We start from the raw sequence: 26,421 nt of genomic DNA on the forward strand, positions 1-26,421 counted from the left end.
GTTAACAGTAAGTAAATTTCTTTGAAGACAACTATGACTTTTAATCATATATTGAACAAAATAACTTAAACCAGGTTGATCTGAATCATGTCCGAGCAGACCCGGAAATACTGTGAACAGGGTTAGAATGCCAATAAGCCAGAGGACATTTAAGGAATGAATTGCGGGGTTGACATCATTATCGGGGTATGAACGCAATTGGCCTCGTTGAGTCCGAGGATACCACGCGTACTTTGACCAATTGCCGAAAGACAGTTAATTTAAGGAATGGTCTCATGTTTGTTTCCTCGCTGCTCCACTAAAAAAACTAATCGTCGTCCGGGAGGGAAGCTAAATGGGGTCCTGTGTGACAGTGCTATACGGTGGTGCACGTTAAAGAACCAGGGTACACTGTGCTCCAAAAACCTAAAATGATTAACACACTTATCCGATCACTCCCCAATGGACAAGGCCCGAGTGCGAGTATGAATAAGCTTACACACCACCACCTTTCCGTGCATTCACAATAATTACGGGGTACATGGTATGACCAATGGCTTTGTTGTTGACACTTAATGTTGAAGAAATACCGTGCAAAATTTATCGTTTATTTCATTTATTATGAATTTTTGTTTGTGGAGTTTTGTGATGTTTTTCCATGTTTCTGGTTTGTGATTGTTTGTTTTTGTGTTCTATGTCTTTGGCGTTTACCCTGTGCCTTTAAACGAGGGTTATGTTCAAACTTTTGACTACTGAGCTTGTTTCTGTAGTTTTTCATATAAATATTGTTGTTAAAGTTGTTTTATGAACACTCATCTTTTTAGTCCGTCTCAGTCGGACGAACAAACCATTTCATTAAAGGATTGCTCGCATTTTTATTGCGTTTATGCTGTTTGAACGCAGTAGGGCAAGCGAGCAAATTCCATGAAGCGCTATATTAACAGATGATCTATGTAACATCGTACATATATTGGTTAAATGACGTCGCGCAAATCCAATCGATGCGCAATATTGAAGTAAACAATGACGTCATTACTCCTTCCGTGTTAAACAATATGAAAGTAAAGTTTTATCTATACAAAGGACTAGGTGAATGTAAATATTTTCATTTATTTTCCTCGTCTTAATATCATTGTAGTGCCCCTACTTGCGTTATTTCTGGCAACGCCTATCCTGCTGTTCAGCAGTAGCGGAAGCGGCGGAAGAACAGGCAATGGCCGAGGAGATGGTGGAGGATTTACAGTTATCCGGGAACCAACATGTTGTTAACATTGTTTCGCGAACTGTTGTTTACATGCACTTTGAAACAAAAACATTTGAAGGAAATACTGTGTTTCCTTACCCGTATATTTGTTTTAAGAATACGATAAAAAAAAACATTTATTAACCATTAATAAAATGTGTTGTTGATTTTGTCTTTGTGTTAAAGTTGATTTAGATATGTAACCTATCTTTCACAAAAAATGGTTGCGGGTTCGATCACACCCTAATATCACGATTTGAGAGATTGGGGAAAGCAGTGCAATATGAGTATGTTTAATCTTCAAATGTAATTCGGCTCAGTCTCCACGCTTTGGTACAAGATTCATGACTTTTGGCTCCAGCTCTACCCAGAAAAGGAGAATAAACATGCTTATATCCTTATTTAAACAAGCGGTCTTATTCATTTCCGACAGAATAAAAGCACTAGATAATACTGGTGTAATAATAAATGTAAGTTTCTTCACTGAAATTTAGCTGAAAATTGATGGAAGTTTTCTGCTTTCGTTTGTAAACATGCATGTGTTCGATGGGAGAATTGTTCTTATTACTCCATACACAATATTCTTACAAAATAACAAAACTATGTGTGACATTTAATGTTACTGCATTCCCCGATTTCTTAAATAAGCTCTAATAATCGAGATGTAAGGTAAAATAACGAGCCATACTGACTTTTTATAAGTAAATCCACTCTTCGTCTCTCGCCCGGAAGTGTCATTTGCTCTTTTGTTTTATGAACAGCTCCTAAAGATCTGGATCCACTGTTTCCCAACACACCTCTCCCTCTCACCCTCCACGTCCAACACATCTCTCCCTCTCATCCTCCATGCCAAACACATCTCTCCCTTCCCCCCTCCACGCCCAACACATCTCTCCCTCTCCCCCTCCACGCCCAACACACCACTCCTTCTCACCCTCCACGCCCAACACATCTCTTCCTCTCCACATCCATGCCCAACACACCTCTCCCTTTCCCTCTCCATGCCCAGCACACCACTCCCTCTCCCCATCAATGCCCAACACATCTCTTCCTTTCCCCCTCCATGCCCAGCACACCACTCCCTCTCCCCTCCATGCCCAACACATCTCTCCCTCTCCCTATCCACGCCCAACACATCTCTCCCTCTCCCCCTCCATGCCCAACACATCTCTCCCTCTCCCCTTCCACGCCCAGCACACTGTTTGGACTGAAGTGAGTGTAAGCGTTCGGATATTGTATTATTTTGTGCTTATCTTAAAATCCGGGGACAGTTCTCGATTTCAACGTAAGAAGTGGCGTAACTTAGGGGCGTAACCGCTTGACTTGTGCCCGGCATCAGAATCGAAACCTATTTGGTTAAGGTGTTGGCAGGGCGGAAGGAGATACTCCCCCAACAAAATTTTAATACTATTTTTTCCGAAATGGTGCATTTTTGGAGTATTTTATTACTTTTTTCTCGTATATTGAAATAAAAAGTAAACTTGGACGATTTAAGGGGGGGGGACTCGCGCCGGGTGCCCCTCCCCTCGATCCGCTGGTGAAACCCTCTATTCAGTGCAACAACCGACAGAATAAAAGCACTAGATAATACTGGTGTAATAATAAATGTAAGTTTCTTCACTGAAATTTAGCTGAAAATTGATGGAAGTTTTCTGCTTTCGTTTGTAAACATGCATGTGTTCGATGGGAGAATTGTTCTTATTACTCCATACACAATATTCTTACAAAATAACAAAACTATGTGTGATATTTAATGTTACTGCATTCCCCGATTTCTTAAATAAGCTCTAATAATCGAGATGTAAGGTAAAATAACGAGCCATACTGACTTTTTATTAGTAAATCCACTCTTCGTCTCTCGCCCGGAAGTGTCATTTGCTCTTTTGTTTTATGAACAGCTCCTAAAGATCTGGATCCACTGTTTCCCAACACACCTCTCCCTCTCACCCTCCACGCCCAACACATCTCTCCCTCTCATTCTCCATGCCCAACACATCTCTCCCTTTCCCCCTCCACGCCCAACACATCTCTCCCTCTCCCCCTCCACGCCCAACACACCACTCCCTCTCACCCTCCACGCCCAACACATCTCTTCCTCTCCACATCCATGCCCAACACACCTCTCCCTCTCCCCCTCCATGCCCAACACATCTCTCCCTCTCACCATCCATGCCCAACACATCTCTCCCTTTTCCTCTCCATGCCCAGCACACCACTCCCTCTCCCCATCCATGCCCAACACATCTCTTCCTTCCCCCCTCCATGCCCAGCACACCACTCCCTCTCCCCTCCATGCCCAACACATCTCTCCCTCTCCCTATCCACGCCCAACACATCTCTCCCTCTCCCCCTCCATGCCCAACACATCTCTCCCTCTCCCCTTCCACGCCCAGCACACTGTTGCTAAGCGTTCGGATATTGTATTATTTTGTGCTTATCTTAAAATCCGGGGGCAGTTCTCGATTTCAACGTAAGAAGTGGCGTAACTTAGGGGCGTAACCGCTTGACTTGTGCCCGGCATCAGAATCGAAACCTATTTGGTTAAGGTGTTGGCAGGGCGGAAGGAGATACTCCCCCAACAAAATTTTAATACTATCTTTTCCGAAATGGTGCATTTTAGGAGTATTTTATTACTTTTTTCTCGTATATTGAAATAAAAAGTAAACTTGGACGATTTAAGGGGGGGGGACTCGCGCCGGGTGCCCCTCCCCTCGATCCGCTAGTGAAACCCTCTATTCAGTGCAACAACCATGCTTGCTATTTAAGGAATTATACACAAAGTATATATAATACGAAAAAAAAATTGAAAAAATGTCTTAGCCTATAAAAACAACGCCTTTTTTTGCTTCTATACGTGAGAAATATTTTGAGTTCCTTGTATTTTAATGATGCAATCCATAGCCAAAATGTCAACTTGACGAAATAATGTAGAACGATGCAACGCTGAAATTTTAACCAATAATTGCATCCTTAAAATACAAACAAATCTTAAATCTTTCACTCGTAGAGAAGCTGAAAATTCCATAGTCTTATATATTTTATGTCAAAACAGTTATTTTGAAATTATCGTCACTTTACTGTTTGTCTACATCGGTTGTGACCCTTGGTGACCCATGTGAGAACCCTTAAATGTCACGTGATTCCTCACCCTGTTAAATGAATTCCCATAGTAAAATATGGTCTATTTATGTTCAAATTTAGTGTTTTTCGACTATCGGTATCGGGGATGACATTCTGAACTGTTGCCCTCGGCTTTTCGGCCAAGGGACAACAGTTCAGAAGCCATCCCTCCACCTCGGGACCACAGTTTTGACTGTTACACAAAAGCCCATGCAAGAACTGTTTACTGTAAATGTGCCATCTAATTGCGACTACTGAAATCAAATGTCTTTCAACTCAACATAAAATAAAAAAGCTGTATATATATAAACGAGGTTCATGTCAAATTTACGGAAGCCGACTTCGGAAACGGGTCATGCTCGCTTAAATGAAAAGGCGACCCATCGAAATATCGCTAGCAATGGGAGTACACTTACCACATAAAAACGCCTAATTTTAAAGGACAAACTTCGCTGAAATTAAAATCCGAATTTACATCGTTTTTCGGTTTTAAATGAACGTGCTTTGAAGATGTGATTTACAAACACACTTCGCTGACAGTGTGTATATACCACGTGATAAAATTACGTCATAAATGCTACGCCGGAAGGCAATGTTTTGCTTCGAATGATGACTTTAAAGAAAGATAACTTTTTTGTTTCTTGACCATTTTATAACGTGGTATACACACACTGGCAGAGTATATCAGAGAACAGCATGTAAAACGCTCTTTTTCAATGGTAATTAATTTCCATCATTTTACTATGCATTGTATGTTGATATCAAGACAAGCAGGCAGTTTAAGATTCGTCATGATCCTGGTCCTCGTCTTTGTGACAACATTTCTTGCAGGGGCCGCTCTTAGTGTAACCTTTTCGACATCCTCCAATAGCAGAACAGTAGCAATAGCTGGAGTCGTCTGGAATGCATAATAAGTATTCTGAGTATTAAAAACATCTTGGGCTGTAATTTCGAACAGTCTTAAGTCTGAGTTCAGAATTAAGTGGCAAAACTGCAAATCTTCATTTTCATTGTATTTTCCTTCTAAATGAATATGGACGATAACATTTTGATGATTTTTTTAACTTTTTGAATTTGTACGATGAGTTCATTTCTGCAAAACGAATGGAACGAAGATTTTTTTTAATTTGATAAAAGAGTAATTCTGAGTCTGACTCAGACTTGAATATATTCTTAATCATCGTCCCTGGGCTCGTACTAACTATCGTCCTGAGCCAAAGTCTGGACTTGCAATTGTTCGTAACTATGGTCCCAGGGCCGTACTCACTATCGCCTTCAGCTTGAGTCTGTACTCAGACATGAAACTGTTCGTAACCATGGTCCCTGGGCCAGTAATCACTATCGTCCTGAGCCAAAGTCTGGACTCAGACTTGCAACTGTTCGTAACTATGGTCCCAGGGCCCGTACTCACTATTGCCTTCAGCCTGAGTCTGTACTCAGACATGAAACTATTCGATACCATGGACCCTGGGCCCGTACTCACTATCGTCTTGAACCTGAGTCTGGACTCAGACAAGCAACTGTTCGTAACCATGGTCACTGGGCCCTATTCGCTATCGGCTTGAGTTTGAGACTTACACTCAGAAATGCTTAATTTAATTTTGCTGTGAAAATGCTATCATATGTGGAAATATGATACATGTGTTACCAGTAATCCTTTTTACATACAGGCTTACATATTTCTGTCAAAATTAGTTATATTGTTCATTTATTAAACACTTAATAATTCAGTTTTCTGATACTTAGTCTTAAACTCAGACTCAATACGATAGTGAAAATAGACCCAGTCCATTGGACTTCATTAATGTTTGTATAATACGCAAATACATTTGTCGTCACATAAACATTCATTTATAACTTTACTAGTTATTTAACATTTTAAGTGAAACATAACACATCCTACGCCGCTTACAGAGCCCCGCATTCGTTGTTTTACCAGAGTTTAGTTGAGAGTTCAGTTTTTTTTTACCATTCGACAAACCTTTTTACAAAGCGGCCGTCTGACGGAGCACTGTCAAAACATTATTTTGGAAACAGGTTTGTCGAAGTGGTTGTGAAACTAAACACCTAATCAACTCCGGTTATAAAACAAAGGCGGGACTCTTTAAGCGGCATGAACTGCCCTTTGTTTCTTTGTTTTTGTTAAGTCTTCATTCTAAGAGAAATGTTGCTTTTCGACGATCATATATGACGCAATTTGTCACGTGGTATACACACACTATCTGCTCTGACACAATTCTTACCATCACGAAACTGAGCGGATTGGCTGCAGGTGCCGCTCTCCACAGAGTAATACGTGTTGTCATCACAATCTGTATCACACTTACAACCTAGCAAAATATAAGAGAATAGAGATAGAATTATGATGTTACAAAAGTATTTGTGCAAAAGTTTTTGTTTCTTTCAAATATATGTGGTGGTTGTCGAGTTTTATGAAAATATTATGCCGTTAAACAGAATAGGTGTATTTTAATTCACTGAAAGGACTTGTGCTCTTATATGGCTAGCAAAGGTTTGTCAAGAATGCGTTATTTAAATTAATACGCTAAATCCATTGATCAAATCACGGTGTATCATAGATCCGTGGCCACTATGAACGTCTAAAAGACCGACAGCTATCACACGTAAGAGCGTGATTTTAAGCCCCCAATATCTCGACAAAAACGGGAATGTTCTATAATCCGAGGATTGTACCTCTCAAAGTCATTTGAACATGTACACATTTACATCTCAAAATCTGATTGAATATTGACGGCACAACTCAAGGTTGACGGTATACCCAGCAACTCAAACTACCTGGTGCACAACTCAATCTGGTTTGTATAACAACTTTTTTGAAATAAACAACAGTTGTTTGGACAGAGAGCAATGGTCAATGACGTGATTAAAGAACAGCAACTCACGGTTATCACATGTTTGACACACGCCGGTCACCTCCACCTTTGTCCACCATGACGAACAACTGGCCGGTTCATCAACACACCAACACACCCGTGGCCATCAACCTAAAAAACACGGCCAGTACTTGTACAATCATCTATGTCAATTCCCGTTTTGCACATTTTTGAATAAAGTTTTATTCAAACAGGAAAGAGAAAAAGAGCCCCAAGAATTTTCTAAAATTCTTATCAAATTATAAATTATTGTATATATTTTTATCAAACTTAAATGGACATACTTCGATAATATATATAATGTGTGATTCAGGCTCATAAACTTGTTTTCTTTGAATGCCAAGACTATGCTAGGATGCGAAGTATTTAATGAGACAAAACTACAAGTAAAAACTTAAACAATTCTATAAAGAATTGTCATGTAGAACTAAGATAAACTGTTAAACAATACAATAATACACAAAAAGCTACAGGGACCAGCCTCATAGTCAAACATTGCTTATATAGGACCAATGTTTACATGTAATAAGTAATAGGTCTCCTAACATTTCTAACATTAAAGGGGCTGTCTCACGTATGATAAAATAGCGAGAGAGAAAAGAAAATTGTCGAAAACTGACATAAACTTGGCATTGATGTGTACAATGCATAGAAACTTACTAACTGAAGTACCACATGGTTTACAATTTATTTAAGTTTAGCAGTTATTTCGTATTTTTCCATTAAAAAGAATACTGGGTATATCTACCATGTAGAATTCATTCCTTATGTGTGACTGGCTAGTCGGTGTTGTCACGTGATATAACCGAGGTAGGAGTATAGCTTAATTATGTCACTCGATTAGAATAAGCCTTTGTAGCTCAGTCAGTAAGACGCTTAAGAAGTTTAATTTTGGCGACGCGGGTTCGAACCCGGTCGCCGACACAATTTTGTTTACATTTTGGTACTTTTTTACAATTATGATATCAAAGCGTTACACATTCTATTAGATAATTGTCCTGAGATTCGTTACAGAAAAAAAACTTTTTTGGTGCCAATCTGTGAAACAGTCCCTTTAATATCACGAACATACTACTGGCGTATGACATTGGTGTATGTACGATGTGTAAAATGGGTCAGTGGCCATAAATTATTTAAGTACCCTTCATTTTAATAAAAAGTAGACGTTATTATATTTCCAAAAGTTGCATTTGGCATTATCAATTCGTGTATTAGTGCAGTCATCGTATGACATATTAGCTATGTCCGAGGCTAGCCAGACCGACTGGTAGTGTTCTGAATCAGTCACATGACTAGACTTTAGCTGTATCATGAAATCACATATTTGTTCGTGTGCTTCCTCGTAAAATGGCAATGTGAGTTGTGATGACATCAAATATCATTACCAAACAAAGGCTGCAGCTTCACTGTAAGTATGCATCCATAAAAAATGAATACCTAAGTGTTTTTTTTTTGTCCCCAGTCGTACCAAATGGTCACTCGGTTTTACATCATTGCTTTTGTATACACCTGGGGCTCTATTCAATAAGCATTTTAGTAAAGATTTCAAAAACAAACAAACAATAATTGGACACCAAGAATATAAAAATAAGAAAGAAAATGGTCTAAACAATGTATGCATATGAATAAATCTGATGAAAAGTAGTGGGTATTTCAAACTGATGTCAAAAATTATGTAATTCTCACTAAGTTGAAAATATTCACTAAGATGGTTATTGAATGGGTTTATCAAACGTTCTAGAGGCCTAATCCACCACTGACCGGTGTACTCGTGTGAATAACCATCCTTAAATTAACCTTCGAAATCTGATATATGCGTGGGAAAACTCAATACGAGCATGATGTGGAGACTGGAGAGCTGCAATCAGCTATTAGCAAAGCGGAACCATTACATCATGACTATAACAGTGCACTCGCATACATTACCAGTGCGTGCCTAGCTTATACAATGTATCCGGTAAATAAAAAGCCTAGTCAAACAATTAAGTGTTCAATTTTCGACCTGCGAATAAAAATATCCACTCGAAGAGAATTTGGCGAGCTTAGTAAAAAGTCACTCGCACAATTTAAATTTTGCTCGCATTTTTCGTGTATGCTAGTCCAAATTGACCCTTGAGTGTTCAAATTATGGCCCCACGGTAGAAATGTGGCCCAATTCTAGCGGTCCCTGTTTTTTATATACAGTGAATACTTTGTAAATAGTCCTCTCTAAAACAGCAAGGTTAAAACCTTTGTTCTTTGGTATAATGCTCATTACTTACTGTAGCAGCAGCGTGGGGGATTGTTTGTGCAGTTCCCTGACTCGGCCGCAAACTTGGCACAGTAGGGAAACATAGCCACCTTGGATAGACAAATGGAAATATAAAGCTGTTGATACAGGGTTACTCTGTAAAAGTTAAAACATATGTGAAATCCTAAATAGTTAAGACAGGTGGGACAATATAACCGTTACAATTATAGATTCATTGCAAGTAAACAAAATAAGCAATAATAAATAGTAATATTTAAATGTGAGTTATTTGCACTATATTTATATCAGTGACTGACACATTGCGCCTCTTAAATCAGAAGTTTGTTTGACCAATAGTTTCAAAAATAATTATAATAAACCGTTATAAAGACAACAAAAGTATTACAAAATATTGATTTCATTTGCTTAGTAATACACGGTTCTTAAAAAAAAAGAAAAAAAGATTATACTAATTCATATGCATAGCATTTTTCAGTAAAGATTGTCATTGTTTATTATATTTTACAACATGAACGCTGAGTCTATTAATATAAAGTAACTTAAACATTCATACTTATATCAACGACGTCATGCCATGCGTTTGTTCCACAAACAACAACAAAAAACACAGCAAGAACCTTCCACATTATGAATGCTCTCAAAATAACAAATATGTTAACTGCAACTACTCGGTTTTTTAATAATTATCATTATTACAATACTCTTTGTAAGAGAAGACACAAACCCCTCCTTAGGTCATGTTTTTAATTTTTAACAAAAGTTTATGAGGTTAAATTCCAAAGTCATTGGCTATGACCAGGGTCTGCTGGTCATTTTAAAAACAATTAAAATGGGATGATATTGTGATTACAAAATTCTTAGTTTTCTCAATATTATATTCGTATGAAGAAGTTATTTGTCTTAATTGAAATCAACAATTAACATTGCTGGCATAACCCACAAAGTTTAACATGAGGTTTAAGTAGTCAACGAACGGTTAAGTGTTCGGTCAATTGATAAGTCCAACAAGAATTTCAACAATTAAACGATGAAACCTCAGGGACATGCCCAGTAGTCGAAAATTTAAACCTAAACCCTTTTAAGAGGCACAAGGCAAGGGTCCAAAACGACAATTAATTCAACACTCAAACACATACATAAACAAACACAAAAACAAACCACACACGCATTAAATTGCACTACCGAAACTTAATAGGATTACCGCCTTGGAACGGTAAGTCAAACACGAGTTCACTGGAACAGGAGTTTGCTGGGAATTTAACTTCTCTGTATGGCCGTAATCTCACAATTTTTCCCAAATTTATAAAAAAAAAATCAAAGTTAAAAACATGAGCCCCAATCAAAAGTCACATAGTAGCATTAAGCCTTGGAATTTAAATATGTCGTATTTGAATGTGTTTATTGCTGAGTGACCTTTAAACGCTTCTGATTTTTTATGTGGAATATTACATTTTAAAGCTGCACTCTCACAGATTGAACGTTTTCACAACTTTTTTTATTTTTTGTCTCGGAACGAGCCAATTTTTGCGAAATTCCATTGAAACCAGTTATAAAAGACTGCTGACAAAAATTAGATCGCAGATATTTATATTTAAGTTCAAATATTAATATTTTATGCATTTTTCTTAAACCGTTATTAATGGTTGAAGTCATAAAACATTGATTTTCGAACAGAAATCTGCAAATCTGCGGTCTGATCTTTGTCAGCAATCTTTTATCATTGGTTTGCAGATATTTACGCAAAATTTTTCTTTTTCCAAGACAAAAAATAAAAAAAGTTGTGAAAACGGTAAATCTGTGAGAGTGCAGCTTTAAAGTAATAGAAAAACAATTCAAAATGATTCTTTGAAAAGCGTCATGCTCAGAGGCATATTATTCTTGAGGCCACACCTAATTTTAATTAAGAAAATGCATAACATTCCATTTTCAACTTTGGTTCATTTTATACATCTGTTCTGAACGACCACTCCTAATTTTCACCGTCATGACACCTTGGGCAACTCAATTAACAAACACAAATCTGATGTCAATATTGGGTAGCCTTACTTAACGTCAATATTGGGTAGCCTTACTTAACTCTCTTCTGATATTTGGCACATTATCGGCTCTTCTTTCGTTTTAATTCGTTTCACTCAACAGTTGATTATATCAATAGTCAAAGTCTCATTAATGTCTTTCTGGACTAGTAAAAATAAGTTATGCTTTAGGAAAACTAATATAATTGTAAGAAGTACAAAGGAAATATGTTTGCAAGAATTTGTTCAAAAGTAACAATTTATGCGCTTGCAGAGCTACCATGGCATAGTGTCAGTAAACAGAATTTCTTCATGAATTTTCTTAAATAGCAACGACCGTCAATTTGTAAATTTGTATGGACGAATTGACAAATCGATATAGGTCTTCCAAACCAAAAGATTACAACGACCGTTTTTCTTTTCTCATATTTCATTGTTAAAAATGAACTATTTGGATAAGGTCAAATTATGCTATAGTCTATCTTTAAGCAGTACACGATAGTTTTGCTTACACATAATTTGTAACAAATATTGCATCAGATGGTTTGCAGGTAGCCATTTTTATTTTCCTGGCTTAAATAAGAATGAAGCGTTCCGTAGGCGGGATGCAAACCTGACAATCGTATCCAACCCGGGCTTCAAAACGCATAATCCTTAAGTTTTTATAATTATCGCCATAGAACTTTATTTTACTATACTGTAACAGTTGATTATCCTCTAGTAGCAAATCTCATGGCCCGCTTGATGACCATATTTAAACGAGAATCAACACTCACCCGTTCGTGCCGCAGATATATGCGGTAAAGAAATAGAGTGGGCACATTGATTCAAAAATAACAAATGCAAGCATATAAGCTCATGTGTTTCTTTCCTTACACGGACATCGACGGTTATCGCAAGTCTTTTGCATGCTATACGCTGGAATAATGTAAATTGTGCATTGTGTTAGTCGAGTATAAAAATTGATTTGCATCTAGGAGGATACACCGACAATTAAACTGGGTAATTGGAACACATTAACGGAGGGATGAAGGATAAAGGCCTCAAACACTAACGGAGGTAGATGAAGGCTCAGGGCCCTATACCTTTACCTGGGGAGATGAAGGTTCAGGGCTTACACATTAACGGGGAGGAAGAAGGTTCAGGGCCTAACGCATTACGGGGGAGATGAAGAGTTAGGGGCTAACACATTTACAGGGGAGAGGAAGGTTTATGACCAAACAGATTAACGATGGGAAGAGGAAGGTTAGGGGCATAACACATAACGGGGGAAGAAGGTAATGGGCCTTATACATTAATTGCGGGCAGAGCAAGGCTCAGGGCCTTACAAATTAACAGGGCAAGAGGAAGGTTCAGGGCGTAACACATTAACTGAGGGAAGAGGAAGGTTCAGGACATAATATATTAACTTGGAGATATAAAGGTTCAGGACCTAACACAATAACGGAGTGGGGAGGGGGAGCGGGGGAGAAGAAGGCACGGGGCCTGACACGAAACGTCGCAAAACAACAAAAGACAGAATACTTGATTAATGAAATGAAATGTGTTGTAAGCACTCTAAATAATCAACAACATACTTCTTTACACCTAGGCCTTGTTCTACATAATTTTGGATTGGGAACAACACATAATAGGTATATAGTATAATATAGGTTATAATATGTGTTTAATAGCTAATGAATTACAAATTAAATGATTATTTTTCAAAGTGCCGCTTTTAATTTTATCGGTGAAACTCTGCTGAGAAGATCATGAAGTATTGTAAATAGCCCAATCTATGAAGCTATTCAGTCACAAAGGCAAAGATAAATATGACAGAACGCGAAATAGTTTGCTCTGATCGGCTTATTTGAAGCGATGAACTACAATGAAGTGGCACCATTGTCTGACTTGCCGTCAAAGATGGCGAGGTGAATGTGATGCAATCTATTGCACCCCAACGCGAGTTTATCATTCCAGTAAAGGTTGAACATTGTTCGACAAATTCGTTCCAAAATTTGTTCATATTAATTCAAGTTCAAACTTTGGCATTAATTTCTTGACGGTATTCCTGATTGTCTTCGAATATGGGCCTAGCGTTTGTGTTAATCAGTTGTATGGAATACTAACACAATGTAAATACTCTGAAGACTGAAACCATTGAGTGATGCACAGAAGAAACGTATCGTGTATAATGCAGTTCTATGTTGTACTCATTTGACTTTAATGATAAAAAGAAAAAAAGAAAAACATGATTTGTGTACTGATAAAAATAATCTTTATAAATGTGATTTTCTATAAATAGCTACGTGGCCACAGATTCCACATTTAAAAGATGTGCCAAAATACCCGCGAAAAGGCTGTTAAATTTTACGGTCATGTGATACGCTGGAAATCGTCCAGCATGCAATGCGATATTTTGGCGCTTTTTAAGTTGGGAATCAATTCGCGGCCATTTAACAATCAGATATGACGGATCGTTAAGATAGTTCATCATGGCGGTGCTCTTATTGAAGACGTAGTGTATGTGTATTCAAAAGTCAAGGGAAATATTTCATGCTTTAGGAAGGATAAGTAATTGACAATTTACCGGTCCTGAAAGTTCAAGTGTAAGTTACTTCAAAGCGTAATTAAGACACGAATCAAAATCATTTATTTCAGTGCATTGTTAACGCTATCGAATGGGTCTACTTAGCGTTATGGTACTTGGCCTCATTACATTTTTGTAATTTTAAAGCCTACCCGAAACTTTCAATAAATGGCCGAGTTGTTGCTTGGGAATTATTGGCCACGTAGCTTTTAATAGAAAAAAAACATACATTAAAATTATAACGTTGCTTATATGTATTAATCTATGTTTTCCGCCTTCGAAAGAAACAATTTATACTCGATGGTCTGAATTATGTGAAGTACATACTTTCACATTCAAATCCTTTCAAATTAAGGCCCTCATATAAACATTGAATACACTATTCAGCATTATTTTCAAACGATTACTGTTCAAGTTATTCAAACTATATCTGTCAATGGATTTCATATAAAAGCTGTCCGCATACGTATGGAGAAAATTCCTTTAAACATATTCAGAGAGACGCTTATTTAAACAAAATGATATAAGATAAATAAAATGCCGACAAAGTCAACAAATTGCTGGTGTTTATTACGCCTGCGCTTGTTTCAGACTTGATGTCCTGTATCCAGCGTTTTATAAGAGATTCCAATACACTCATTGGCATGGCGCCGTTCTCCAGTACTTGTAGATGGAACTCTTGTATGTTAAATCTTGAGCCTGAAAATCAAAATAAAATAAAGCATATAAAGTGTTGCTTTAACTACAGAAATTGAACAATTCTACCAATACACTTTAAGTTTAAACAATTCATCACGCGTAATCAAATTAAATGTAATACTCTGATTTTAAAACGGAAAAAAACATTCACCTAATTCATCCTCTGCATGTTTCCGAAGTTCTCGGATCTTTATTTCCCCAACTTTGTAAGCGCATGCCTGGCCAGGCCACGTAATGTAACGGTCGATTTCATTGGCTGCGCTACCATATGCCATTGCAGTATAGTTTTGCAGGTATGTTATTGCTTCCTCACGTGACCACCTGTTGAAATGATTATGAAACATACTTGATAATGTAATTATTCATAAAGATAGTTTCTGGCTTAATACTAAATGCCTTGACTAGTAATGTCGGTTGTTTATGCTTTTAATATTCTCATATTCGCTACCAAGGACCAATATTTGTTATATACAATGCATTTCTTGATGTTGAGCAAAAATAGTAGGCAGACATATAACCGCTAGTTTAACTAACTTTTTATTTTTTATATTGTATTTTGTTTATATTTCATTTGGAGTACAACAATGACTCAGTAAGAATAAATTCAATGCTTACCGGTAGTAATGAAGGCCAGTATCCACTACAAGCCGACATGCTCGCAAAATGTCGTAACTGTACCTACCCATCCTGGTGGGGGAAGCAGAAAGAAAAAAACATTGAAAATTAAAAAAAGTAAAGACATTATAACAGATTTTGTAATATATTTGAGTAATTTACTTCGAAAATTGTTTGTATTGTTAATCACCGATGTTATATTCTTTTGTTGTTGTTTAAAGGACATTTTTAATTTGTTCATATTCGGCTGTTTTCTTTCTTCAAAATGAAATTACAAGTAAGGGGATTACTCTTACATCTCGTAGTCATCTTCATACAGTCCCAGTTCTTCTCCAAGATATTCCGAATACAAACCCCAGCCCTGAAGAAGAAGAACGTCAGCTAGTAATACGTGGGCAAAATCTTCTAGTCAATAGCAAGCGAAACGTGGAATCTTTGACTTGCATTAAAACATATGATGTTTAATTTACCCAAAATTGACGATGCTTAAGTTTGCATTAAATCATGTTCCAGGGACAATATTGAATTATATTTCAAACTGCCGTAAGCATCAGAACGCCTTGTATGAATGCGAAACCACTTTTGCTCAGTTAAATTAAACATTCATTGCCCGACTCCATACGGCTCAAATATGTTGTCGTTTTCGACGAACTGATATAGATTAAGTGAGTCTCCATCTGTTCTGAATGCACAAATGCAAATAAAGACGCGTTAGCGGACTGTGGATGCATGAAATAATACACCTTTTCTTGGTCATAAACATCTACGGATGCCTGCAAAATGTAGGGCGTTCGAATACGTTCATATCCGACTATAGGTGTTCAAGGCTCACATCAAACTTGGACCACATAATGTTTGCAAAATGGAAAATTCAGAGTAATATGCTTTGTCTATTCATACTATTGTAGTAGTAGTTCATAAGGTTATGTGATTTCCAAAGACTGTCAACAAGAGTGGAAAAATTGTATGTTAAAGTTAAAAAGTCATCTAATGTCAACAGTTTAATCGAATATTTGGTAGATTATTTGTCTAAATGATATATAAGTTCAGGGCTTTTGCAGCTCACTTTAACGTTATTGAAAATGTTCCCAAAATAGCTACATGCATATAACCCATAGCTTACAAATATTGCATGAATGAATACATATTTTTCAGAAACAAAGAGGCATGGTTCCTTAGACGGAACAGTTATTTTATTCATTATGTCTATTCGAAATACATTTTTAAACAACATAATTATATATTGAATGTAACAGGTAGCATGTATTGCTATCATGTTATAAATTAAATTACCTCTTGATATGAAGAATAATATGGAAACCAGTTTGGAATGTTGTAGAAAGACAACATCGGGTCTCGTCGAAAGTCCGGTAAATCTGCTTTCATTGAATAACTATGCTGTAGTGAAAAACAATCATATGTATATGTAAATGTGAGAACTGAGGATAACAACGCATCACAAGTGTTTCTATAATTGTTTACACACACATGATATAAAAATTGTTTGTCTTACTCGTACTAACATTAGTTGTAGTGTCTGCTTATGCGCTTTGGTTTAAACAATATTCATTTTTACAACGATTGTGAAACAAGTAATTGTATCTTATATTAATCACTCTCGTTGACAGAGGGTGGTCATGTGTTGTGATGGGAACCGGAGAACCCGGAAAAAACCCACTTGTCTTGCTTGGCGACCACCAACCAAACTCACGAACTCACCCGGGTCGACTTGGTTAGAAGCGATTGCGCGTACAACTGCGCGAACCGAACAACCCTCATAAATAGTTTTGTAAGTATTACAGGGTATTCGGTCATTATTTCGAATCTGCTTTTTTCATCGTATTGATAGAAAGATAATTTAGATAAACTGATTAATTGAATAAAAACAAACTTACTTGCATGTGGTGTCCCGGGTTTGCCTCATGTAGGGACAGTGCCATAGCCTCAAACAAAGGTCTGGTTATGTGGAGAGAATGATTTAGGAGTTAATAGTTAAAGAGTGAATTATTACATTTTCTTGAAAACAATAAAGCAAATAAGAGCGCACAACATATTTTTTTAAGTTTTGAGAAACTTTTAAAAATACTTTATTTATGCTTGAGACATTCTATGAGCAGACATAATCCAAGCTTATAAAACATGATGATACATAATTTATTATGTGGACTTTTTTGTGCAAATAATGTGAACGCTGTTGATAATTTATTATCATAACGTTTAAGAATTTTACGCTTTATCTACTAAAAATTGTATAAGAAGTTTGTGATTTTTACTGAGCAGACACCTCTTTTTTTTTGGGGGGGGGGAATAAAAACACATTTTATTTATAAAAAAACATATATAAATTCATTGTATAGATAAAATAAAATTATTTCAAGAGTAAATGAGAGTCGTTACGCTTGATACTCACACTTCCTTTGGTCGGAAGAGGTTAATGGTGAATCTACCAGGAGAGGTTTCGGACGCCGATGAGTAGCCACCACCAAGTCCGTCGGAGGAAGAGGCTTTTATTCTGTTACAATTTTGCATTTGATTTTGATTAAACAGTTTGCTATCAACCTAGTAAAATATTGTAGTTACCATGCTATCTGCAGCTTTCTTTCAGATAAAACACAGTATCCTTCATAAGAAACACTTTTTTCGATATGCTTTTCTCCTTTCGGCTAAGTTAAAACAATCGTATTAACTGTGGTACATCTTATTTGAGATTAAGGGTGCATCTTCAAATAAAAATGACTCAATTTTAACAAAGCGCAAAACAAATAATCACCGATGACATGAAATTGTTTATTGAGTCAATTTAAAACAATTTCATCAGTGATTTAAGATCGAATATTGTATTGCCTTACTCAAGAGGAACATCTGGGATGTCCTTAAACAGTTTGCCAAGTTTAGGATTTATCCTCTTGAAGACTGTGTCATTGTAAAACTGCAAAATGTAGGTCTGCAAAAGAAACATTTTGTGACAGTTACATGTTTCACTGCCCTTAAAAATGTCTCAATCACTCTAAGATATGGATAAAACATATCATTGATAATAAAATATTGCAGGACGATTTATTATGAAATACATACAAACAAGTTTTATGATATCTATCTTTATTGCTTCTTTAACATCGTTAATATTGATTTGGCTAAATATTCAAATTCACCGCTGGGCGTATAGCTACGAGTATAGTTATGTATGTTTTGATAGTCTTTTCATACCTGGTTGTCAGAAAAAGCTCTTGTGTCGTTTTCCAGACTCTTGAAAAAATCAGAAACTGTCCCTTTGAAGTCTTGCTTGTCTAAGATCTTAAAAAAAAACAAAGTAGTGTGTTATATTTTTGAATGCAATTTAACATCGAAGAGATATATTGAACTGATGTGTAGAGTCAGGCCCTCGAGAATACTTTGTTTTCGATGACCTTTCCGGTGACCTTTATGTGATTATTCCGTTGGTATTAAATGGTCGAACAGGTGTGCATTTTAGCGCTAGTAAACGGAGCTTTAACAAAGCTTTAATATTTTCACTGCTCCAATGCGGTGACTTATACAATATTGATGATCCGTTTGGATAGTGTTCAAGATTGTTAAATAGGCAGTAACTTGCTGATTTATTTTATCATTACAACCCTTGAATTAATTACGACCAAAATGCACTATTTCAGACTCAACTGTCAACATGCTTTGAGGAGAAACGCAAGCCACAAAGAACTCTTTTAAACCATATACTTTTTGCTTTTAGGTGATCAGACGTAGGTTATTCAAAATTCCAACCCCTCTTTTTTTAAATAATTGGCCGCCTGTGGTTGTATTCATGTATTGTTTTGTATACCTTTTACGCTTTGGGTCAAAGTTCCGAATGCTCAAGAAGAACTAACAACATCTTGGACGACGAGGCGGCAATAGCACCACAAACTAAAGATAAAGGCTTCTACACTTTTCGGAAATCTACTAAATATACTATTTCTTACCTTATGCATAGCAGTCGTAATTTTGTCGACTTCCTGAATGCCAAGATTATGAACATCTTCAGGGGACATCTCAAACGAGAGATGCCATTTGAGACATGCCCTGTAGTAGTTATTACTGGAGTCCCAAGCATACACTCCCCATTGCGAGCGAGCAGCGGGCATATACTCCTATTCGTAAAGGCAACACGTTAGGCAAAATCGATAATTGGCAAAATATAAGTAAACAAATGAGTTTGTTTTAGTTCTGAATAACGGATTTGAACAAATGTAATACTTAGCAATCCGTTATGTAGAAGAGCATTCATATTATCCGAGTGTGTTATATTTAATCGTGGATTGGCTTTTTAACAATGCACAGAAGTACATTCAGGTGTGTTATTATATGTATGACATGGGAATATGTAAAATAGCATTACATCTGTTATGAATGTTTTCAGGTCCGTCATTGCATCCATGTAAGCTACCACTGCTTTACTTCCTCGACTTTTTATTTCATCTCTGAAAAATGAACACATTTTGTATAATATGGTATAATTATATTCTTATTCTTGTTTTGAACGGAACTTTTTACCTCAGTAGTTTTAGAGTAGTTAGGTAAGTTGAAGTCAGGACAGTTTTTCAGATAGACAAGGCATACTTTAATCATGTTTTTTAATGTATGGCATGTGTTCAAGGCATGTTTTGGCAAGGCAACTTGTCAATGCATGTGTTGTCGAGGCGTATGTCAGCATATTTGATAATGCATTTACAACAAAGGCATGTGGTTGGCAAAGCATATATCAGCCAAGGTATGTGTCAACAGTGGCATGTTTGTTATGGCATTTTTCAGCGATAATACACCGTAACAATTTTGCTGTCGAGAATATCCAGTTATACTCTATATTGAAAAGAACTTTGTTGATGAAAATATATTTTTAGTTGTGGTGTATTGTATTGTGAAGACATTTATTATTATAACAAATATGACCACATGTCTGTCAACAAAAGAGAAGCCTTTTTCAATATGTTTGTTTTAAATACAGGATATATGTAGAAGAATTAATGTTTACTTACTTTTCAGTTTGATTTTGAATATTCGAGTTGTTATACAATTCGTCGCCAAAAATCAGGAAATATGAGGAATTCTCTGGATGATCAAAAATAAGTCGATCAATTTGACCTGGGACCTTTGCCTACAAAGTACGACACTTTGTCAATTTGATGAACTCATGGCACGTACATGATGTATAAATAGAAATAATATTGATAGGATTTGTTCACGAAAGGAATGCTATGATCATCTTTACGATAGATAAAAAGATTCTTGTTCAGTTGGTCGATCGGTAATTTTTTTTCTAAGTAAGATATGCACTAAACAATATAACGCAAACATATATGTTAAATTATTAAAGATTGCTTACACCTAAAAGAAAAAAAGGAACAAGGGAGGGTCATTCTCGGTGAATCGGTGGGGCAATTGCCAATGAATATTACAAACGGCCTACTAGATTTATTTGTATTTAAAGGGACTAGACACCAGATGCTTCCAAAATCGACAAATACAGTATTTCCTCACAACTAGCATAGACTTGTCAATACGAGCTAGTATGAATGTCATTCTACACGATTAAAAGGATAGTTTGACGCTGTTTTCTTAGCTGAGTTGACCCTTTAAAAAACAGCGCATAATGGTTTCTCAGTTAATAGTGTGTAGATTTAGCATGTGAAAGTCACTTGATAAGTACAGGTACGTATACCGACGCTTATTTTAAAGTAAATATAATTTACGTGGTAGATTGCAGTTGTATCATCTGGTGTCTAGTTCCTTTAAAGTCGATTATTAACTACCAGTTCCGGAGTTCAAAATGCTCAAAATAAACTTACCATTGAAACATTATGCAACGTCCTGTTCAAGGCAATAGCTCTTCGCCCGAGTTCCTTGATTTCATTTACCTTTGAAAGAAAAACATCAACAAATCATTTTACTCAAGACTGCGATTAATGGATTAAATAATCGCCAGTAAATAGTTTTGAAACACGTCTTGTTGGAGTTTTTTTAACAATTTGGTTGAATCTGCATTTGTGATGTCAAATTTAAAAATGCAAACATTCTAAATGCTGCTTGAATTGAAACCTACAATTCACATCCGTGGATCAAAAAATGTTACCTGTGTTTGTACGGCGCGCAATCTGGCAATGTAATTCTCGAAATCACCACGAGAGCTCCCATAGGAGAAATATGGTCCATAGTAAAGCTGAATTCCACCCAGAAAACTGATGGGACTTAATGCTCCATACCTGCGATGTATGTAATATATACTTTAATAATTACATTTATTTTGGAAAACAGTACAAAAACAACAACTTAAGGATAATACTGAAGCAACAGGTAATAGAAAATAGCCAATTATATTTGGATTTGCAAATCAGTGTGATTGTTCAGTCTAGTAACTTGCAGTTATACAGGATAATACATCGAACTTTATTTTTGTGATATCTCACATGAACGAATCACTTGAAACAATGGCAAACTTGAAGTTGAAATACTCGATCCGGTCAAGTATTAGAAATTATGACAGAAATATTTCTCTTTTTTTCGAAGTGCGTAGGAAAAGCAAGGTTATGTGAACGGTTCTAAGCTTGCAATTATAGAACTATGTTCCACAGTTGCTGTATGACATTTAACAATTATATTCCAACAAACAAATTTAAAAAAAAATGAACACGTTTTGAAAAACATAACATATCCAATAGGCTGTTATACGTATTTCTTTTATAAATACTTTAATAAATAATATTTCTAATAAATTTATAAATGCCTCAGCCGAACCCCGCAGCCCCTGCATCGGATGCGCATTTAGGGGCATTTAGAAAAAAATATATATCAAGAGTCGTACATAGTCTACAGTCTTATTGTCATTAAACTAATGTGTAACATAAGATTATTGTACAGTAACTATACATGCTCATTGCAACACCCATTCAAATATATTTAAGTTCTACCTCATAAAATATCAGGAAAAGAAATGTATCTACTCGAGCAACTCTAACCATGTACGACCAAATATTTATTGCAATATTAAACAATTGGGTGACCGTATATCTTCCGATAAGAAGTATGTCAATGTGATCATAAATGAACAGATAATATAAGGTTTACAATGGATCATAACTCACTCTGCCCACTTGTTTCCCTCCAGAAATGTTTCAAGGGTGTCATTTAAGATGTCATAGTTTACCTTGCCACTAGGGTCAAGATCGACTCGTGAGATAAGCAAAAGTCGATTTCGAAAAGCTTCGGTATCAATCTGAAAAGAAATCTTAAATTCTGATATGTTCTTTATTCAGATTCATGTTTAGTTAACAACCTTTTTATCTCTTAAAGCGTACCTATTTGTTTATATCAATATACATTATCCTTTTGTATTGTTTATTGAATATGTTATAGATACGTTCACTACCGAAATGTAATATTTGAATATATGGATAATAGTACAAGTAAGTTTAGTATACGGAAGAGTGCAATGCATTTTGTTTAAGTTGCTTTTATGTGTAAGCTTGAGTGATCAATTGATAATTCAAGGATGGTTCAATATGCAAATTACACGCCGTTTTATTCAAGGATTCAATAAATATTAAAATTGTGGCTCATCGGTATATAAAAACCATTTGGTCAGTTCATCGTCAGAGAAATACTTCGTGATTATTCGAGCACTGTCCAAATGTTTTAATAAACAGATAAACAATCAGTAAATGCGATTTTTCTCTATGATAGCGCCACTCTACGCTGACTATAACGTTTTAAAGTCAATCTAACGTAGTATAAATTCGCTTGTTTGAACAGCAGCAGTGCCAATGACGTCTCTTGTTTAATCGATGTCATATACATTCTACTGAGATAAAACGTCATTTACCAAGCACATGTCGTGTTGTACTATCAGAGGTCTTCTTACACAAGTTAACATGTAAATCGGAATATGATTGCAATTGACAATTTATTTTCATCTAAGGAAGCACTCCAAAAGTGTAAATGTTACTTACATGTTAACAAATGTGAATTGGTTGGTCGATATTAATCCAATAAAAATACTAACCTATCAGATCACTTAAATCTGCAAACTAACCAAACACATAACTGGTGGATAACTTGTTTTTCAATTGGCTGCATATAAGTTATACTTAAATCCTGACTGAAATATGAACGTACTCGTCTTGTTTCGAACGTTGTTATATTGTAGGATTCCATAAGATCATCGTATTTGCCAAGTCCCTGGAACGTAGACGTTGAAGGGTTGTTGCGCATGCGCCATGACCAGAAATCCTCCTCGAGTTTCTTGAGGTCTTGTTCAGCAGTTCCTGGTAAATGAGCATGCCTGATATGACATCGGATAGGTGTATTGTAACTTTGTTGTACCTATTTTGTCGTAACTCTTGATATATACTTATCAAAACTGTTTTTTTATCTGGTGAAAACATATACGTAAAGCTAAAGTTTATCTTTATGTTGCACATTTGACATCCGACATATGACGTTGCTTGATTTGAATTGTACAAATTCAATATCAAACTTGGATAAACAAAAATAATTGAAATTGCATACTGTTTGCTGCAGCTAAGTTTAACATGTATATGGAATGTTGTAAAAGCTAAGTGATAATTCTTTACTAGTTTAAAATTGACAATCGATGCGTTGTCAGGCATATCAATCACCTAATCAAAGGACCGAAACTACTTTTTGTATTTTACAATAATGCAATGAAAGATACAAAGACATATCCGGTATGAGAAAGATTTAAAATAAATCCTGTTTAGAGGCCAGGGCAAGGGCCCAAAAAAAGAAAAGATACTCACACGTATAAACATCACAAAGAAATTACGAAAACAAAAGACAGATCGCATGCGCATCAAAAACGGCTTTCAACCCTTTCAATTTAAATATTTTGTTTGCAGTGTTCATAACATATGAGACTTTAGAAGTTTAAAAATGATGCAGTGCACAGAGAATGACTAATTACAGTTAATGCCGAGTCAGCGTGATATGAGGCGTTTAATTCGCCAGCTTTGTTTTACATCAAGTTAACCTATATAAGCATAAACAGATTTAATTGTGTTAAAATACTTGTCACTTTTCACTTTTAATGCTGTATTTGTTATTTTTAAAATCTAAATTTTATGAGCTCTTAACATTCTATCCAATTCATGAAAATAAATATCGGCTAAGATTATAAAAGCTATCACTCTAACCGCGACTGCCTGTGATGTCCTTTTGACATACATGGTGTCGATCATGTCATTGCATGTTGATAAAGTGCAAAACATATATACTATTACATCAATTGAGGTTTAAAATATTTAAATGAAAATGTATTTACCATGAATTAACGTAGGAAGTCCGAAAACGATCAACGTCAAGTTAAGTATACGCATTTCGTCCCCTTGTACCTTCAATGGATATTAGTGAAATTTCTAAGGAATAGGGAACAAACTAATATTTTTCAACTTACAAGTAAGTTCGTTTCAATTTCAAACCCTATAAAATAGTACAGGAAGTAAATAAGTTCATAACATGAAGGCGAAGGATGTGATGAAAATTAATTATTTGACTTTCTTCTCTTTCTTTCATGGACATTTTTTTATTCAAACAGGAAGTACAAAAACATATACAAAACGTGCAAAGTAACATGTATACAGGCATAAAAATTTCATACTGCATCGCTTTAAACGGTGAACAAACAGTTTTCCATTAATTCAAAGAAAAGAAAAAGAAAGAAAGAAAATAGACATGCTAGTATATCACATTTTGTCAATGTAAGTTTAATATTGAATTATTATTCTAGTATATTTTTTTATTAAACAGAAACTTACTCACTTCATCATTATAATTAAGCGAAAACACATTATTAATATTTGTCAAATTGTCAAAAAATGAAGAAAAAGTGACGTTCTTAGCAAAAGTTCGACACTTTTTAAAACATGGAATTAATTGCATTTTCAAAAGATATAATTTAAGCTCGAACAAACCTTAAACTTTCGCCAAAATCAAATATAATCCCGACTTATCAGATGATAGTTTTAATATGAATCGCTTTTCTTAACCCGTAACGCTTAAGTGTGTCGTAAACATTGGGGTATAGCGTAACATGATCGCAGTTAAGCTATCACATTGTAGTGTAGACATAAGATCCATTCATAATTATTATGCATTTTATTCATTGGCAATAAAAGCATGCATTTATTGCATCTCATTTAAATAAATTGATAAGTTTAAAATAAATAGGACGTGCCTAGTGAAGAACACAGTAAATTGCATTATCAAATACATTTATTGAATATAACTGAATTTCTAGTCCATTATGATTTCCACTTCAACAATATAATATTCGATATTATACATATTATGTTTACTTAAAAAATACTGGGTATTTGATGTGATGTTTTTGGAAGAACTATGGTTGGTTTTACTCGTGGCCTAAACTTCTTAAATATTGTATTAAACTCTCCATTGATATTTACATTGTAATATTTGTAACATCCTATACACAAATCAAAGAACTGAAAGTGCTAAAGGAAAATGGTAGCATACAAATTTGATCGTTTAGAAATATAATCCGATTCATAATGGTATGTCTGTGATGCATTCGAGCCGCCATAGTGTCATTTTCTCTGACGAAGAAATGTTGTCTCAGAAGACCTGTTTCAGATATGTAAAACAATACGTTAACATTTTAATTTAAGTTTACATATTATGTACAGATCAAAGCCGCAAATATTCAGTTCATGATAAGTTTTACACATAACACGCTTATTTTTCCGACGTAAACAAGGCTTTATTCCGGAGTTTATTCTTGAATGGATAAATGTTTGAGTGTACGATCAAACATCCACCACTGACAATTTGTATAGTCGATTGAATGAACCTCTCGTATTCGGACCGGCAGACTTAGTTTTTCACGTAAGTACTGGCGTCATTTTGATTGAGAGCTAAAACACGTAAACCTGCTCGGCCTTGTGAATAATCTCTATTTGTCAGGGTTTTCAATGTGTTCCCGAGCTCAAACAAGTTAAATTTCCAAATCTTTACAAAATTGTAATCAGAAGCTT

General features: G+C 35.7%; 2 protein-coding genes across 2 annotated transcripts; both read right to left on the minus strand.

Annotated features, from left to right (window-relative positions):
• Positions 1-1,973: 1,973 nt before the first annotated feature.
• On the minus strand, positions 1,974-3,558 carry LOC128219470 (tenascin-X-like). The gene is made up of 2 exons (XM_052927281.1): positions 3,184-3,558; positions 1,974-2,429 (listed from the first exon to the last, which is right to left on the minus strand). Exons 1-2 carry the CDS (start codon positions 3,556-3,558, stop codon positions 1,974-1,976), a joined length of 831 nt encoding a protein of 276 aa, XP_052783241.1.
• A 9,501-nt stretch (positions 3,559-13,059) lies between these two features.
• Positions 13,060-25,410, minus strand: LOC128220023 (uncharacterized). The gene is made up of 18 exons (XM_052928254.1): positions 25,342-25,410; positions 24,693-24,762; positions 23,528-23,676; positions 22,498-22,628; positions 21,489-21,618; positions 21,205-21,273; positions 20,395-20,513; positions 19,758-19,839; positions 19,342-19,509; positions 18,593-18,679; positions 18,235-18,329; positions 17,796-17,897; positions 17,281-17,341; positions 16,679-16,783; positions 15,682-15,746; positions 15,386-15,457; positions 14,922-15,091; positions 13,060-14,770 (listed from the first exon to the last, which is right to left on the minus strand). The coding sequence occupies exons 2-18, from the start codon at positions 24,745-24,747 to the stop codon at positions 14,577-14,579; spliced, it is 1,854 nt and encodes a 617-aa protein (XP_052784214.1). The 5' UTR covers positions 24,748-24,762; positions 25,342-25,410; the 3' UTR covers positions 13,060-14,576.
• Between the last annotated feature and the right edge of the window lie 1,011 nt (positions 25,411-26,421).

This window comes from Mya arenaria, chromosome 15, assembly GCF_026914265.1.
Source record: "Mya arenaria isolate MELC-2E11 chromosome 15, ASM2691426v1".
In the NCBI taxonomy this organism is placed as follows: Eukaryota; Metazoa; Mollusca; class Bivalvia; order Myida; family Myidae; genus Mya; species Mya arenaria.

Excerpts from the sequence above, each read along its gene's own strand:
- LOC128219470 (XM_052927281.1), bottom strand. The coding sequence starts at position 3,558 with ATGTGTTGGGCGTGGATAGGGAGAGGGAGAGATGTGTTGGGCATGGAG. Across the intron at positions 2,430-3,183 it reads AGAATGAGAGGGAGAGATGT|TCCAAACAGTGTGCTGGGCG; the intron begins GTTGGGCGTGGA and ends CACTCACTTCAG.
- LOC128220023 (XM_052928254.1), bottom strand. The coding sequence starts at position 24,747 with ATGCGTATACTTAACTTGACGTTGATCGTTTTCGGACTTCCTACGTTA. Across the intron at positions 19,510-19,757 it reads TGAAAACATTCATAACAGAT|GAGTATATGCCCGCTGCTCG; the intron begins GTAATGCTATTT and ends CTTTACGAATAG. Across the intron at positions 15,458-15,681 it reads TATGAAGATGACTACGAGAT|GATGGGTAGGTACAGTTACG; the intron begins GTAAGAGTAATC and ends TTCCCCCACCAG.